Source organism: Taudactylus pleione, unplaced genomic scaffold (genome assembly GCF_031769625.1).
Source record: "Taudactylus pleione unplaced genomic scaffold, aTauple2 ptg000105l, whole genome shotgun sequence".
Lineage (NCBI taxonomy): Eukaryota > Metazoa > Chordata > Amphibia > Anura > Myobatrachidae > Taudactylus > Taudactylus pleione.
This window is the reverse complement of record NW_028284507.1, coordinates 188,849-205,050: the sequence shown is the minus strand read 5'-3', so window position 1 is coordinate 205,050 and position 16,202 is coordinate 188,849. Positions and strand designations below refer to the sequence as shown.

At 44.1% G+C, this 16,202-nt stretch overlaps 1 protein-coding gene across 1 annotated transcript in view; it reads right to left on the bottom strand.

Annotated features, from left to right (window-relative positions):
* Positions 1-1,618: 1,618 nt before the first annotated feature.
* SNRNP200 (small nuclear ribonucleoprotein U5 subunit 200) overlaps positions 1,619-16,202 on the bottom strand; it is a 62,903-nt gene continuing 48,319 nt past the window's right edge. Inside the window, exons 28-45 of the mRNA XM_088470793.1 lie at positions 14,086-14,275; positions 13,571-13,744; positions 12,102-12,262; positions 8,095-8,322; positions 7,727-7,918; positions 6,895-7,073; positions 6,653-6,804; positions 6,072-6,180; positions 5,878-5,986; positions 5,422-5,611; positions 4,953-5,117; positions 4,735-4,856; positions 4,201-4,344; positions 3,930-4,106; positions 3,656-3,816; positions 3,306-3,387; positions 2,923-3,015; positions 1,619-2,119 (exon numbers count right to left, since the gene is read on the bottom strand). Of these exons, the coding sequence (XP_088326919.1) occupies positions 1,976-2,119; positions 2,923-3,015; positions 3,306-3,387; positions 3,656-3,816; positions 3,930-4,106; positions 4,201-4,344; positions 4,735-4,856; positions 4,953-5,117; positions 5,422-5,611; positions 5,878-5,986; positions 6,072-6,180; positions 6,653-6,804; positions 6,895-7,073; positions 7,727-7,918; positions 8,095-8,322; positions 12,102-12,262; positions 13,571-13,744; positions 14,086-14,275 (2,772 nt within the window). The 3' untranslated portion in view covers positions 1,619-1,975. The remainder of the gene's footprint in view (positions 2,120-2,922; positions 3,016-3,305; positions 3,388-3,655; positions 3,817-3,929; positions 4,107-4,200; positions 4,345-4,734; positions 4,857-4,952; positions 5,118-5,421; positions 5,612-5,877; positions 5,987-6,071; positions 6,181-6,652; positions 6,805-6,894; positions 7,074-7,726; positions 7,919-8,094; positions 8,323-12,101; positions 12,263-13,570; positions 13,745-14,085; positions 14,276-16,202) is intronic.

Genomic DNA, 16,202 nt, shown 5'->3' with positions numbered 1-16,202 from the left:
GAGTACTATAAAATGGAGACAAATAAAAAAAAAATCACCTAAAACACAGTGCTTCTCAAATTCCGACACAACAGTGCATGTTTTCCAGGTCTCCTCACAGAATCACAATTTAAATAATTAGAACCACCTGTGGATCTTTTAAAATCAGTCAGTAATGAATACACCTGTGATCCAGCAAGGAGATATGGAAACCATACACTGCAAGTGTGTCACTGGGACTGGATGTGAGAAGCACTGACTGGAAAAGCCTACACCCGTTAGTAGGGTATATATAGTGGGTGATTTTAGGCTTCAGCTCCATACTACTGTACCTGCTGTAGTAATGCTCAGCGAAGTAGCAGGCCTAAAGGGTGTCCAACTGACTTGTCCGTATGATATCAGCAGTATGGGCCATGCTCTTTGCCACTGTATGGGCTATTCACAGGGCCGTAACTAGGCTGGTGCGACATGTGCGATGGCAAAGGGCAGGGGACGCTGTTCGGGCCTGACAATTTTCTGTATATAATCATTCTCACTTTTAGCTTTCTGGCCGCCCCCATTTTCTCCCTGGCCAACTCTCCAACCACCTTCAGTCACATACTCTTTTACTGTATTTAACACACACATTTCAAATACACTCAGGACTCAAACCTATCATGTCTCACATGGCAGTCAGACACCTCACACACCAGGAGCTATCAGCCCCACAATTTCTGATGGCAGCCCTGAACACAGCCATTGATTCCGACCCAGGTGTTGGCAACACACCTGGAGTAACCCTTGCCAGTGAGTACAGGTGCCGGTGCAGGGTACATACAAAGATCTCCCAGTCGCGGATATTTTTTGGCATACACACTACAAGTAGCACTATTTCTATACCTTCAGTTGGTGATCTACACTGTGCATGGCTGTTCTGATAGATAAATCCTGCTGCAGTGCAGCTTCACCAGCGCTCTCCTACATCTAGAGCTGGTGAGCTATACTGCATTATTATTGTGTATCATCATTGCAGCCATTGGTTTCAAACTGTATTTGGCCCTGACACCTGCATAGCAGTGATAAAAAAGGGATTGGTAATTCTTCATCATCGTACAGGACAAATCAGATTTGTGATGGCCATTCCCCATGAGACCATGCCCCCTTTTTTTTTTTTTTAAGAGAGGGGGGTGGGGGGGCACCAAAAAGTCTAGTTACGGCTCTGGCTATTCATAATTACATAAGGTCTACTGTTAATAGAGAACAGTTGGAGTAATGGGAGGAGGGGATCTTGTCTGCAGTCAGATCTGCCCTGAATTCTAATATATTGCAGTTAAGGCTTGTCCTTCTGATCCTGCCTCCCACTTATGGTGCCCCAGAAGCATGACTGGCAGCAAAATGTGTCAAGTCCGGGACCTCCTGCCCCTCTGCAGCCATCCTCATACAGTGTCGGTATGACTTTCCAGGCATCCCATCATACAGAGAGAGCCAGCAAACTTATTTATGTATCCAGAGATGGTTTATCCGGAAAGCTAATCCCAGGAATGAGGCGCCCCACTCGCTTTAAACTCTTCCCCTCCAGCTAATACTGCATTATATGCTGCAATAAAGAGCAGTCACTTTAATTCCTTCATACTACCGGTTAGAAAAGTCTACATACAAGTGATTTGTTTTTATGTTTTAATAGAACATTCACGAATAGCTGTGTTTCATTACACATCAATAACTCTTTACACAACTTACAAAATGGAAATGTTTATTTTAGACTCTAGCAAAGACACGGAGAAGAAGACCTTCCAAAGTTCACACAAATGATCGGTCACCGTTCTTAACAGTTGTAGCTTCCACTCTGCGCTACTCATTACATATCCACGGGTGTCCCCCCGCTTCAGTCTAATATTTAAAATATATTTACAGTGTCTACTATAAGCTGTGTGTGGTATTTAACTCCTGTTTCTCTATCAGCTTCGTCACACAGCAGATATCTGCATCCTTGGATTCAGGAAAGGGGGATGAGCTCCTAATCAGAGTCACTGTCGCTCTCGGCCTCCTTCACGTCTACGCTGAATTTGTACTCCTGGTCACAGCCCATGTAAGCGTCACTCATGAAATAAAGGGTGTAATTATGTGCCCCTGTGGCTGGAGCTACGAAATCCAACTTAACCTGGAGGGAGAAATAAAGCACGCTGTAAGTGGAGACGGTACTTGTAAGCGGCTGCATATGCAAATTATTTCACATCTTATTCAGGTTATTAAAGATTCCAATTTTAGTGTGTTGATAGTCTGTGGAATATCTTTTGAAGACCGTCAACCACTCAGAAAATACTTCCAACTAATGCACTAGGAACCAGTCACACACGGAGTCTGACGTTCTACTTCCTAGTGTTCCAATAGGCTGCATTTCATTTTTATTGGTTCAGTATCCTTTGCATTGTGTAGGCTAACTAAAGCTGCACCACCACCTAGTAAATGGGGGCTGCTACATATCGTTAGTAGTAGGCAGTGAAGAGTTGGAAACTAACCACAACATTCGCTCTGGGATTCTCGTCTGGGGCTGTAAAAGGCACAGAGGAGCCCCTGGACAAATGGCTGGATGCAACAAGCTGAGGATGGGCCAGGCCCATAACAACCCCTCACTAGAGTAAGGCAATAAGGAAAACCAAAACATATACAAATTAAAGTACCTGGATCTTATTAATTACACCAGGGGTTCCCAACCACGGTCCTCAAGGCACACTAACAGTCCAGGTTTAAGGATAGCCATACTTGAGCAAAGGTGACTTAATTAGTACCTCTTATTTTGATTTAACCATCTGTGCTCAACCATGGCTATCACTAAAACCAGGACTGTTAGTGTGCCTTGAGGACTGAGGTTGGGAATCACTGAACTACACCATGGGCACCTTTTTTTTTTTTTTTGAAGATACAAGGAAAGAAATCATGCCTGCCACAGTGCCCCCTCCTCACCTTGGCTTTCTGCTGTAGCGTCAGCCTCTTGATGGAGATCAGACTATTTGATTTAGCGTCTCCGATGACAACCCACCAGCCTTCTTCACGTTTCTGTAAAGAGAGCGTCAGCAAATGTTACATTATAGAAGCCAAACGGAGAATGAAAGGACGATTGTCCAGACTGCACAAGTAATTGCTACAATATTACTAGCAGCTGTGAACTTTCTATGCATTCGTATGTAGATGTACAGAAGGCAAGCATGACAACAGGGAGTAAATCACAAAAACATCGACCACAAACACATTAGGGGGGGGGGCGTACACCAATAAAAGAAAAAGAATTAGTAAAACTTTTTCCCCTTAAAGAATAGTGGAAAGCTTTGGTCTAAGTATAAACATACCTGGGGGAAGAGGGGAGCGATGACGGGTCCTGTAACTTCCTCCTCTCGTTCCAACTGCACAAGCACCACGACAGCTCCACCACTGCAAATAAGACATCATTATACACAGCAGACCTCAGATGTATACACAACACAAAGCACAATGATAACTGAGACAATGCACATAATCTCTTATGTGGCCGGTGACATCCGCAGCACATTAGGCCCCAGACCAGAGCACACTTGAGCATCTCAGGGCAGTATATTTCTAGTCTTCAACGCATGGGAATCACACAGCTACCCAGAGTTTTGTAATTCTACTACGCATTGAATGGCTAAATCTTACACAACTATGTATACTCCATTCTCACCTCCGAATGGATTCCTTGTCTGCCACCTCATAGGACAGTTCAATGTTGGGATACCGGTTACAGAACCTGGCTACATCTGCCATCTGGCCATCGGAGAGCTGCAGCAGTTCTGTACGATCCTCATCCTCCATCTCCATAATATCGAATACGCTCTCCACTCCCTGCGTTACACGGGAGAAACGATTTAGCGTGTTCCACATAAACTTCTCCATGTGCAATGGATAATACTGTGAGCAAGCTACATTACATGTCTAGCAGCGCTATACGTAGTTACCTTGTCTGTGCATCGCTTGATGTGCTCAATGCCGAAGTGCGGCAACTGTTTCAGATAGGAGTCCTTAGACCACATGGCTTGGGTGACCATTTGCGCCAGTTCCATAGCAGCGAGGGCTGGGCTGAGCCAGCCATTACTGGAGAGCACATCCACACAAGCCTGGATGAGCCGGATTGCCTGGTGAAGCAGAGAGACGGACAAAAGGTGGCATTAGGTTTGGGGTATGATTAGGTGCAGATTTGCTGCATGTTACGTTGTGCTCATCTCTCACCTTGCTAAGGATCTCCTCTGTGTCTGACTGAAGCTCTGCACTCAGCTGCATGCGGGAGAGATGAGCCTGAAGCAGCAGGTTGGTCTTCACATGAGGGTCATTGAATCTGGGATTGGTAAGTTTATGGGGGACCTTCTGTGCCAGCTGATGAACGAGAAGTTGAAGACAACGTAAATCACAGCAGAATATATTTTAATCACAAACAGAGCGAGATGTATTAAAATGAATTTGCCATAACAATTCTGGAGGTTTTCTGTATCTCTTTAGGATTCCCCGTATGAATCATCGGGGTCCGCAGTGGATATCGGACATATCTGCTGTGGCCCCTCGGTGAGATGCGCGGAGATTTGGCCACATGTAGAAAGCCCCATACAAAGCATCTTCACAATTTGTTTATACAGTTTAAGCAAACTTTCTCCATAAACTCAATAAAAATCTGTCCATTGTTTTGCTATTTCTGCATCAGTTAACCATTATTACACTCCAACTCTCAATGCTGCACCAAGTCCATGCTACAGCAGCGCCCAGCCTCACCTGGCGCAGGAGGTTGTCCTCACGGTGGCGGATAGGTATGCCCTCATACTCTGCTGCATTGGAGATAATTTCAATCAATCCACGTACTTTGGTTTTAGCATTCAGGGACATGCTGAAAAGTTCTGAGGAAAAAAAGCAACAAAAAAAAAAAAAAAATTCAGATGGGAGGACATTAAGGGCTATTTTGGAGCAGGGAGCAGCAAGTTAACTTTGTTCACCTATTGTGGTGTAGTTGATGTAATAATAAGCTGCAATCATGCCCAGATTAAGAGGTGCGACATCCATTTCATCTTCAACACTGATACACTTAGACTGTTCCAAGTCACTGAGCGTCTGTTCAACCAGTTCCGACAAGTGGTCGGAGAGATGTCTGTGAGATACACCTGAGACATAGAAACGAGAGAACAAACATTTATATAACACATGGAAGGCAAACATGAACAAAGTAATCAAATGCTAGAGAATAGACAGAGCGGCAGAACGGAGACAATAGTATAATAGAAGAAAGGAATCTGACATGATAAGAACTTAAAAGCAAAGGGAATTTAAAGAGTGGGAGAGAAGGAAACACAAAAGGTCTGACATGAATAAGTGTCAACCAGAGAGGGTGACGTAATCAGCAAGAGAGACAGAATGAGGGCAAGATTTGACTGTTGCCAAGTATAGCAAGAGCTCTCCTGTGCCCACCTTGTAAGTTGTAGTAGTTGGGATTCTGAGTCATGCGCCTGTACAGGAACGTCCAGGTCAGGTAGTCCACTGCGTCCTGCTTGTTCTCTACGGTTTTGGTGACTATCTCAGCATTGAAATGGTCGTGTAAGCAGTGATCCAGGTGAGATTCCACTGGCAGAGGCTCATACAAGAATTTTTTAAAGAAATCCTGGGAAGAGTATACAAAGGAATGTTGAAAAAAATGACAAAGCAATGTGGAAACAAAGACAACAAAATAAAGGATATATAAACAGTAAAATGGAGTAGACGAGCCAGTGACGTAATGAATAGAAAGAAAACTAAAGTGCACAAAAGACTAAACAATATGAGAAATGCACAAACAAACCATAAGACCTTCAGATCTTCAATGTGGAAACGTGAGATATAATTGTATGCCTGTATAATAAAGCAGAGAAGGCCTTTTCCCTTCCTCACCTTTTTCGATCCTTGACACATAATGACGCACCGCCCTTCGTCATCCTGCAAGGGTCGGTTTGCATATCCCACCATCTGGAGAACGTCATAGATGGGATAATCCACATAGCTAGATGGAAGAGAGGACAGCAATGAGAGGAGCACAAAAAAAAAAACAAAAAAAAAACCCCTTTACAGAACTCCGCTACACGTACGCATGAATCTTTCCATTGTAATACTGAGAGTCCATGATGATGACCAGGTGAGCAGAAATGTTAAGTCCCCAACAAAGACTCCGAGAAGCTACAATCACCTGTACTGCGCCTGCCGTGGTCAGAAAGAAAACTGTGTTACCATAGGAGGAGGAGGAGGTTACTATGGTACAGGATGAGGAACTGCATGGGCGAACTAGGGAAGGTTATAAGGAGAATACAACAAAAGCATCTGGGTACCAGCATACATGACTTGTTCGTGGAGATGTGATGGGGGATGCAAAAGGGATATTTACAGCAAAAGGGCCAGACGTACAAACAGTCTTCAATCTAGCACCCTGCACCTGTCACAACCTGTGCAGTTCCTGTTTCCTGCCTGGGGGTGTCGCTTTCTTCTCTGGTGCTTCTAGCACACTCGGCTGGTGCAACAAACCACTGTGATACACACCAAAGTGTGCTGGAAACACCAGAGCAGAGAGCGACACCCCAGGCAGGAAAGTGGAACTGCAGGGGTTGTGACACGAGCAGTGTGCTAGAATGAACACTAAAACACATTCACTCTAATACAGATTGTTCATTCCTACCAGAGTTGAAGAGCTGTTCAACTATGCGCCGCTCCAAAGAGGAGAGCCCCTCGTGCAGATAGCCGACGCCGTTCAGCAGTGTCTCTTTCAATGTGCCATCGCTGAGCTTATCCAGGTATGGCGCCAGATCCTTTTCTGTGCAGTGCAGAAACCTTAGGGGAAAAGAACAGCACCAGTCGGTAACCACAGCAATTTATACAGCAACTGCCCAGTAATCCCTTCTACTCCTTTATTCACCATACCTTTGTCGCTGTACATCAGAGGCGCATGTGGTGAGTATATCAATGGCCGTGAGCCGAGTCTGCTTCCGGGATGGGACAAAGACTATAATGGGCTTCTTGGGCGAGTGCTTGACAATAGCGTGGTACACTGGCTTGGCCATGGAAAGAAGTCTGGTTTGTGTGTGGCTGATGTTAAAGCCCTAGAAGATTGAGAGAATAATTTACAAAACCAAGATCAATAAGTGAAATACAGAAAATTAACAGATCATCATGCTTCTACTTGCTTTAGCTGTGACACATAAACAAGAGCTATTCATCACAATTATATGGTGTTATAAAACTGTGCTCAAAACTTTTGCTAATGGGGCCCCAAGCATCCACATAATTTCCCGGCAAACCCAGGATAGCGTCATTTAGAAACAGAAGAAACCCACCCACCAAAAGACCAGTGTTTAAGCACCAATGTGTGCGTGCCATGCAAGGGCCAGGACTGAGCTGCTAGGCATTTACTCCTGTAGCAAAGGTGCACACGTCTGTGCCAGCCACAGGACAGATATTACAGTTACAAAGAAATAAAGCGTATACTATTCTAGCAATATAGTGTAGCCATTTACAAAGCTTGTGTGTCCATTACAGGTTTAAACTAAGTACTACACTGACTATACATATCCAACTGGAACAGAAGCATGTCACTAACACCACATCTGTCCCATCCCATTAGAACTCCCATAGGTGACACTTTTACCCATAGAGGATACTTACACTCATAATGCTGAATAGAAAAATCATTGAAGACAGGAATACAGCAGCAGAGTAGAAGTACATTACCACTCATTAACATTATTATACAGACCTGTATGTGTAGCTCCAGGGGCACTGGTCTCACATTGGGATGGAAGTTAAAGGTGGACGTGGCACTGCATCCTAACCAGTGCGCCACATCTTTGGCATTGGAGAGAGAGGAGCTGAGGGCCACAATGCGGATGGGCCTCTCGATCTGGGAGGAAATGTAACGCATACGGGAGCAGATGACCTCCAGCACAGGCTATGGGGATACAAGAAGACGACACATAAATGAGCCAGCATACAACTAAATCAATCTTCACCGAGACCCATAAAAGGGAACAATGAGATACAGCACACAACAAAGATGTAGTAAGAACGTGGTTCATAAAACTAAAGTGCTTCTCCGGCAATGGAACAACCCCGGGATCTACTCACCCCGTTGCCTCCACCAATGAGATGAGTCTCATCCACGATGAACAGGCTGACATTCTGCACGTTTTTACGCTGCTTCCAACGTCGGGACAAAATGTCCCACTTCTCTGGTGTGCTGATGATAATATTCCCTTTTCCCAGCAGTTTCAGGTCGGTGCTGGTTTCACCAGTCAGCAGGACAACTTTCTTATACAGCCTGTCCTGGAACTTCTCAAACCAGTCCATAAAGACCTACACTCGGAATACAGGGTTAGAAGAGCGCGTTAGAACACACTGGTCACACGGATTCCTCTCCAACAGCTCTCAACATCTCACACGCTACTGTACCAACTATACGTAATGATTTGAATGTTACAAAGCCATGAAGTAAAACCCACTTCATAATTATCTCAGACGCTACTAGTTAAAGAGTTATTTGTGCCGGTGGCAACATGTTGCTAATATTACGGCTCTATAGCAGGTGTGGGCAATAAGTGGCTGTGGGACTACACATACCAGCATGCCCTGCCATTGTTTTGTTAAACATGTAACAGAATTTCATGATGTGAACACCATTTAGAGTGACAATTATTTGACCCATCATAAATGACTATTTGCCCTGTCAGCATTCCATTAAAATTGGCATGATAATATAATAACATTGGTCTATTAATCTAAACACTCACTAATTTTGCTAAAATAGTCAGAAAATAATATTGCCCCCATTAGTTTATTAAGGTTTTTAACACCTTATTCAATACGTAATGATTGCCCATATAATAATCGTATTGCGTGTCATCATCTTCTAGTTGCCCAAATAGCTCAGACAGCAAGGAGAGCTCTTCCATCACATCCAAATCATTTTTCTGGTTTGTATCCCATTGTTTTTTTGGTGGTCTGCGAAAACGAAGCTTGATAAATATGGTGGTTTCTATTCTTTATATGTGAAAAATCAGGACGCCGATATATAATGGGAGATTTTGAAACAGTGGTTTAGTGATAGGTATTGCCTTTAGTCAAAAACAAACAAAATGCTGCTCTGTCCATTGTGATGGGGTTTCCGCTAGGTAAGGATGTTATGCTGTCCAAAAGACAGGCACCGAACACATGCAGGTTTGCTTGGAATCAGGTATTCCTGATATTACACTGTATAGAGGTGAGGAGTAACAGCTGGTTCCTTCCACTACTTTCCTCAGTTAGAGGTGTTTCCTATACAGAAGGAAAGATTAGAACAAGATTCTTTCCCAGCCCCCATTTTGGCCAGTTTGAACCTCAAGACCCTGAACACTACTCTGGTGGACAAATTCAAAATTAAATGTTGAGATCTGACATATATGGCTTGAATCCAAATTAGTTCAGTGTGTCCAAGTACATTTGGGGATGTTTACACTAGTTCAAATCTGGAGGGTTGGGACTGTGGTGCAGTCCGAACTTGCAGTTTATTTTTTCTGTCTTCCACTACAGGGTGGAAAACATGCTGGGAGTTTTCAAAAAGATCTTGGCAGCCAGGACGGCCATACTGAGGTCCCAAAGGGGCGAACAATTTTCTATAACCTGTGCAATCTCTTGATCAGCCTTGCTTCTAGCTCTTGTGTGAGAGACACCATAAATTTTTTGATTTGTGAGCAACTCGTGTCTCTTGAAGTTAGTTTTCTTCATGGTTGTTCTACTTTCAACTGTAGAGAGTACTCAACAGGAACATGGGCTTGTTTCCAGTTCTTAAATGTCTGAGGGCTACCACAGTTGTGTGTTCCTATGCTTGAGGGTCTTCATAAAGTTGGTCTTGACCTTCGAGATGGCTCCAGAAGTTTATGTGTGGAGGTTCTACATCAAGACCCTATCGAAATGGAATATGTTTAATCATATTTTGAAAAGGCTGTCTTCCTCAGTCATCAATTTCTCCCCTTGTGGGATGAGTGTTGCCAACTATCTTAGGGTCACCTTCTCCAACAGGATCTTCTATTGGGCAGCAACAGAATATTCCAACACTCTTTATATTGTTTTCTGGTTTAATAAAACTAGTCGTTGGCAGATTCAAGTTCACGCAGATTGAACCATGATTTCACCATTAGTGTTGCTCAGTGTGTGGGGCCTGGTCTTCAGTTCTCTTTTAAAGGAAGTTTGCACTTTCAAGGACGTTCATAGAATTCTTTGGCCGAGAGTTTGCAAGAATACCTCTATTCTCCTACAGCAAATTGCACCTTGAAACTTATTCTGGTCTTTAAACAATAATCCTTCTTCTTGATCTCAACTCTTCATGAGGATCAGAATGTTCTTCACACTACACCTTCTTTCAGCCAATGTTGGTATCATGATTAGCCTACTATTCGGATATTAGGATCTATGCTTGCTTCGTGACTCCTGCAGTGGAAGAGGGTTCTCGTCACTTTCAGCACTCTTCTCACATTTGTTGTTTTTGAGACTCTACATTTATGCCTAGAGGCCTCCTGTGCCTCAGGGGTCTTCTGTCCTTTGGGTAATTACGGATATACATGGAGAACACCCTGACTTAGGTCATATTACTGCTAGGTAGCTTGCTTTGGTCTTTCAATACACTCACAATATTGGGCTAGCCGCTCTGGTTACATTAGTGGTGCAGTATAGAAGATCAGTAAGTGCATATTGGTTGGTATAGTACGTGATATTGTCTAAGCCATTGGTTCCCAAACTGTGCACCATGGCACCCCCTGGGATGCCTCGGGACACTTGCAGGAGTGCCCCCCTCTTAGGAGCAGCTTCCATGAAATGAATGAGGAGACTGAATTTTTGTACTTGTGGCAAATCCTTTACTCCAATTTCTTTGGAGGACACTGCATGTCAATTATTTTTGTTAGGATGCCTATGTTTATAGGTGTAGCTTGTTTTTCCCTCTTGTGCTTGTTTCTCTATATCCTGTATGTGATGTTCCCTGTAAGGGAGATGGGGGACAGGGAGTGGGTGGGGATGTTTAGGAGGAGGAATTAAACATCTTAGAGGAGGCGTTAAACATTTTGAAGAATTAAAGTGCAAAACTCCTGATCTCAGTCCTCTATACACCAGGGTATTCAGTGTCCCTCAATGGATCAAGACAAAAGAATTTGACATAAAAACACAAAAATCAATCCCAGTTTTAGGTGCATTTCTTCTTCAGGTACAATAGAGGACAGCTGTGCAGCCGGAGGGGCGAGAAGTCTATTTTACAGTTTTGTTTTTTTAAACTGAAAGTAGGAGGATATTTAGCCACAGTGCCAGGGATGCTTAATGCCAGAGGTCAGTCTGTAAATGCTAAAAGATGAAGATCTTTTAGCATTTACAGAGATGTGTGGCCCTGCATTTGTATGCATGCTGCTGTATACACAAGCTAAAAGCGCTTCCGTGGAAGAGAAGATGTGCTATTAGCATAGATTTCCATAAATGAATCACATCTAACAGCTGACAATTACAGCTAATGAAGGCACAAAAAGGAGTAATGGAATAATGCAGCAGTGTGAGTGTGTGTGTGGGTGGAGGAAGCATTACGTGTGCAGCTTTTCCAGGACCACCTTTAACACAAATCAGAAAACTAATTACTGCGAGAAACAAAGTCAGATTCTCGCTGTTGGCAGAGACATCACATAAATTCAGAAACTGAAGACAGGACTAGAAAGATTAACATATGGGAGACAGACAAGTGAGAGAGAAGTGTCTGGCAGAACGTGCTAAGAATCACCAAAAGTGCTTAGAGAACTCAACAATCAGAAAGCCAGAACACGACTAGCATGACCTGTCACAGAGAGCTGGGAAAACATTTCAGACACATTTGAAAAGGGTGCAATTCACAAAGAAGTCTTTAACACAAAAGGCCATGACATTGTCACAATGAGACTTGCAGCTCTGGGGGAGTTAAGAACAATAAAGTTGACGAAAAAAAAAAAAAATACAGTGAAGAAATCTAAAAAGGAAACAGTGATAGGAGCTTTGACAGATACAGTGATATTAGGATGCATTACATAAGGTGTGTGGGATGCATACAGGACAGTGACGGGAATGGTCATAGGATGTAAATATCATACCTGTTCAGCTAGCGCCTCCATGGGAGTTATATAAACACAGCGCCCCTCCGAGTTCTGCAGGAGCATACGGAGAATTGCAAACTCTGCACAAATAGTCTTCCCACTGCCAGTGGGAGCCCCAACAAAGACGTTGTCATCACTGTTATATACCGTATTGAAGACTGGAGGAAGAAAAACGATGGGAAGCATTAAAAAAAAAAAACAACGAACATCACGAACAGATTATGTTCCATAATTTATACGGGATGCGGTCAATGGCCCGACAGTTGGGATGCCGGCGCCGGAATCCCGACAGCGGTCAGAATCCTGACGCCGGCATCACGACGGTAAGTTCTAGGGTTAGGTCGCAGAGGTTCCCAGATGCGGTCCTCAAGGCTCCCCAACAGCTCAGGTTTTAGAGATATCCATGGTTAAGCAGAGGTGATTAAATCGACTGAGGTACTAATCAAATCTCACCTGTGCTCAACCACGGATATCTCTAAAACCTGAACTGTTGGGGAGCCTTGAGGGCTGTGATTGGGAACCTCTGAGTTAGGGTCAGGCATCGGGAAGGGGGGGGGGGGGATGAATTTCTCAGGCTTTGTAGCTTACAGATGTGTCTTCTTGGTCTAGTTAGGCTTCTTGATCAGCTAGGGAGATTAAGCTATCCTATTACATCAGAGGATCCCAAACTCCGCCATTACAGTCCACAATTTAAGGATATCCATGATTGAGCACAGGTAACTTAATTAGTACCTCAGTCAATTTGGTTTAACCACCTGGACTCAAGCATGGACACCCTTAAAACATGGACTGTAATGGCGGAGAAGCTCTGTATTACATGCATCAAAGTGCTACAACCATGACAGCAGAATTTTACATTTCTGTATCTTAATTCAGACATAAGTCAAAACTATTCGATTAGTCGGAGGAGAACATTCCAACTGCTCCCAAGTCCTAAAGTCAGGGTCACACTGCATATAAAGGGATCACATTATAATCATTATTAACATGTACAAAGTTTACTCGAGAGAAATGTGCGCATAAATATTCAGAGAACTGACAGGTGTGTTTTTAACAGCTCAAAGAAACTAATCGAGTTAATTATAAAAGAGAATTATCTAAAAGCTTTAGTCTGAGTGAAGATGTTAAGAACATTTCATTTGTAACTTTAACAAACAGCATCACATAAATCTGTAACTGATCCCATTAAGTCAAAAATTTACTCAGCTTATAAAAACCACCCACGGGTACAGCTAAATATCTCCTTTACATGAAAGAACAGGCAACAGTAAACAATAGAGAAACAAGCGTAGGCATCTCTGAGGTTTAGTCTGGGATCTGAAAAGTGAGAATATTAATCAGTTTGTGGCTCCACTCATCACCAGTCTATATCCCAGCGTATTCACTCCAGTGTCCCCTAGTGGATGAAGGAGAAATTCAATGAAACAGAACAGCAGGGTCCAAGAAAACACTACAATTCCCTTCACCTTGGGTCTGGATAGGGTTGAAGAAAGGGAACTTGTCCTGGTACAGGCTCTCGAAGGCGCTGTTTCTCAGAGCAGAGACAGGCAGTGGCTGCAGATCCAGAAGTTCGGTGGGTGGGGGGTATTTCTCAGGCAGGATTAGGTGACGGAAGGAGACCGGTAGCTGTGTCTCACAGGCTGCAAAAATACAATGCAGAGAGGTAACACTGAGCGCCCCTCTCATTTACGCTGTAGTTCTCCTTTTTAAAGTGCAACTAAAGTTAAAATGTTTTTTTTTTTTTTGCTTTGCTTTATTCTTTAGATGGTTCTGGTCTGTGGGGCTTGGGCAGAAAGGAAACAGTGTTGCTCAGTAGGTTAGGAACATGGAAAAGGAACAAGTTAACACTTTTAGAACATTTAAAGTCAACTAATTTCCTATATTGCCAGTGTCCCAGAACAGGGGGATTGATAAATATTTGTAAACAGAAAATAATGTGGGGTTTAAATAAGTAAAACAACCACTGCTGCAGCATACTTACACAGCCAGCGGTCAGAGACCACCCGAATGAAGTACTGTGGGGGAAGGGGCTCAAACACCGGCACGAAGAAGGTGACGAGATGCTCGTCCTGAGCATATTTCGCTTTGAGAAGGAAATATTCATGGTGCAAAATCACTTCACTGTCCACATCTTCCACAAGGATCCAGAAAGCCTCAGAAGAGCCATGGACCTAAGGATAAAAAAATAAGCCTTTTAAAAAACTAATAATTAAATAACACTAAATATTTAAACAGAATAAATGTAATTGTACTAGAAAGTTAATACAAACATGACTGTTAAAACAGGATTTTGGTACTTACCGTTAAATCCATTTCTCCGATTCCACAGGGGACACTGGAGCTTCATGACAGTGGGGTATAGACGGTGGGTTGAGTTGAGCCTGGCACTTTAAAAATCTACAAGTGTGACTGGCTCCTCCCCCTCTATGCCCCATCAACCCCAGTTTTAAAGAACTGAGCCCGAGAGGAGACGGAGAACAGACTGAAGAACAGAGAAGGAGAACAGGAAAAGAAACATCCAACATACTGACACACTGCAAGAACACAGCAGGCTGCAGGGATAAACAGTCACACAATAAAAACAGACAAAACTGCAACAGAACTGAAGCAGAACAAGCAACTGAGAACAGGCAAGAAGCACTGGGTGGGCGTCCAGTGTCCCCTGTGGAATCGGAGAAATGGATTTAACGGTAAGTACCAAAATCCTGTTTTCTCCTTCATCCACTAGGGGACACTGGAGCTTCATGACAGTGGGGACGTCCCAAAGCTACCCTCCTGGGGGGGGAGAGTGCTGAACGCCCTGCAAGACACTACGACCAAAATTTGAAGCAGAAGCCGCAAAAGTGTGAAATCTGTAGAAACGTACAAAAGTATGAACAGAAGACCACGTCGCTGCCCTACAAAGCTGTGAAGCCGAGACACCTCTACGTGCCGCCCAAGAAGTACCCACAGAGCGCGTAGAATGCGCAGAAATGGATACCGGCGGTGGTCGAGCAGAAGCAACATATGCCTGACGAATAGTCAGACGAATCCACCTGGCCAAAGTTTGTTTAGACGCAGGCCAGCCACGCCGATTAGCATCATAAAGGACGAATAGAGCCTCTGATTTACGTAGCCCCTCAGTACGGGACACATAAATGCGAAGTGCCCGAACCACATCCAAGGAGTGAGAATCCCCAGAAGAGTCCGACAACGCTGGCACTACAATCGGCTGATTCAGATGAAAACCCGAGACCACCTTGGGCAAAAAGGAAGGCCGGGTACGAAGTTCCGCCCGATCTTCGTGAAAAATCAAGTAAGGGGAACGGCAGGACAAGGCTCCAAGTTCAGACACACGTCTGGCCGAAGCCAGGGCCAATAAAAGGATCATCTTCCAAGTCAAATACTTCAATTCCACCTCCTGCAAAGGCTCAAAGGTGGATGACTGAAGAAAAGATAAAACAAGATTCAGGTCCCAAGGAGCCGTGGGTGGCACAAAGGGGGGCTGAATTCTAAGAACCCCTTGAAAAAAGGTCTGAACCTCCGGAATCAGAGCTAGGCGACGCTGGAAAAAAATAGAAAGAGCAGAAATCTGCACTTTAAGCGATCCCAAGCGTAACCCCGCATCGAGGCCTTTTTGAAGAAAAAGAAGACGACGTGGTAAATGAAAAGAGGAAGTGGAGGATCCACGACCTTCACACCAGGAGATATAAGCCCTCCAAATGCGATGATGTTACCGGTTTTCTAGCCCTAAGCATGGTAGGAATGACCGACCTAGGAACTCCATGGCTTCTTAGGATGGCGGTCTCAATAGCCACGCCGTTAAACGAAGCCGCCGTAAATCCGGGTACACACATGGACCCTGTTGTAGAAGGTCCGATCGTAGCGGATGAGGCCAAGGTTCGTCTGCCAGAAGGAATAAAAGATCGGAGTACCAAACCCGACGAGGCCAATCCGGAGCCACTAGGATGACGGTGGACGACTCTCGTTTGATCCGCTTGAAAATCCGAGAGAGGAGCGGAAACGGTGGGAACAGGTACACAAGGCTGTATGGCCAAGGGATCAGTAAAGCATCCGCTCCCACCGCTGCCGGATCCATGGTCCTGGAGCAGTAAAGGG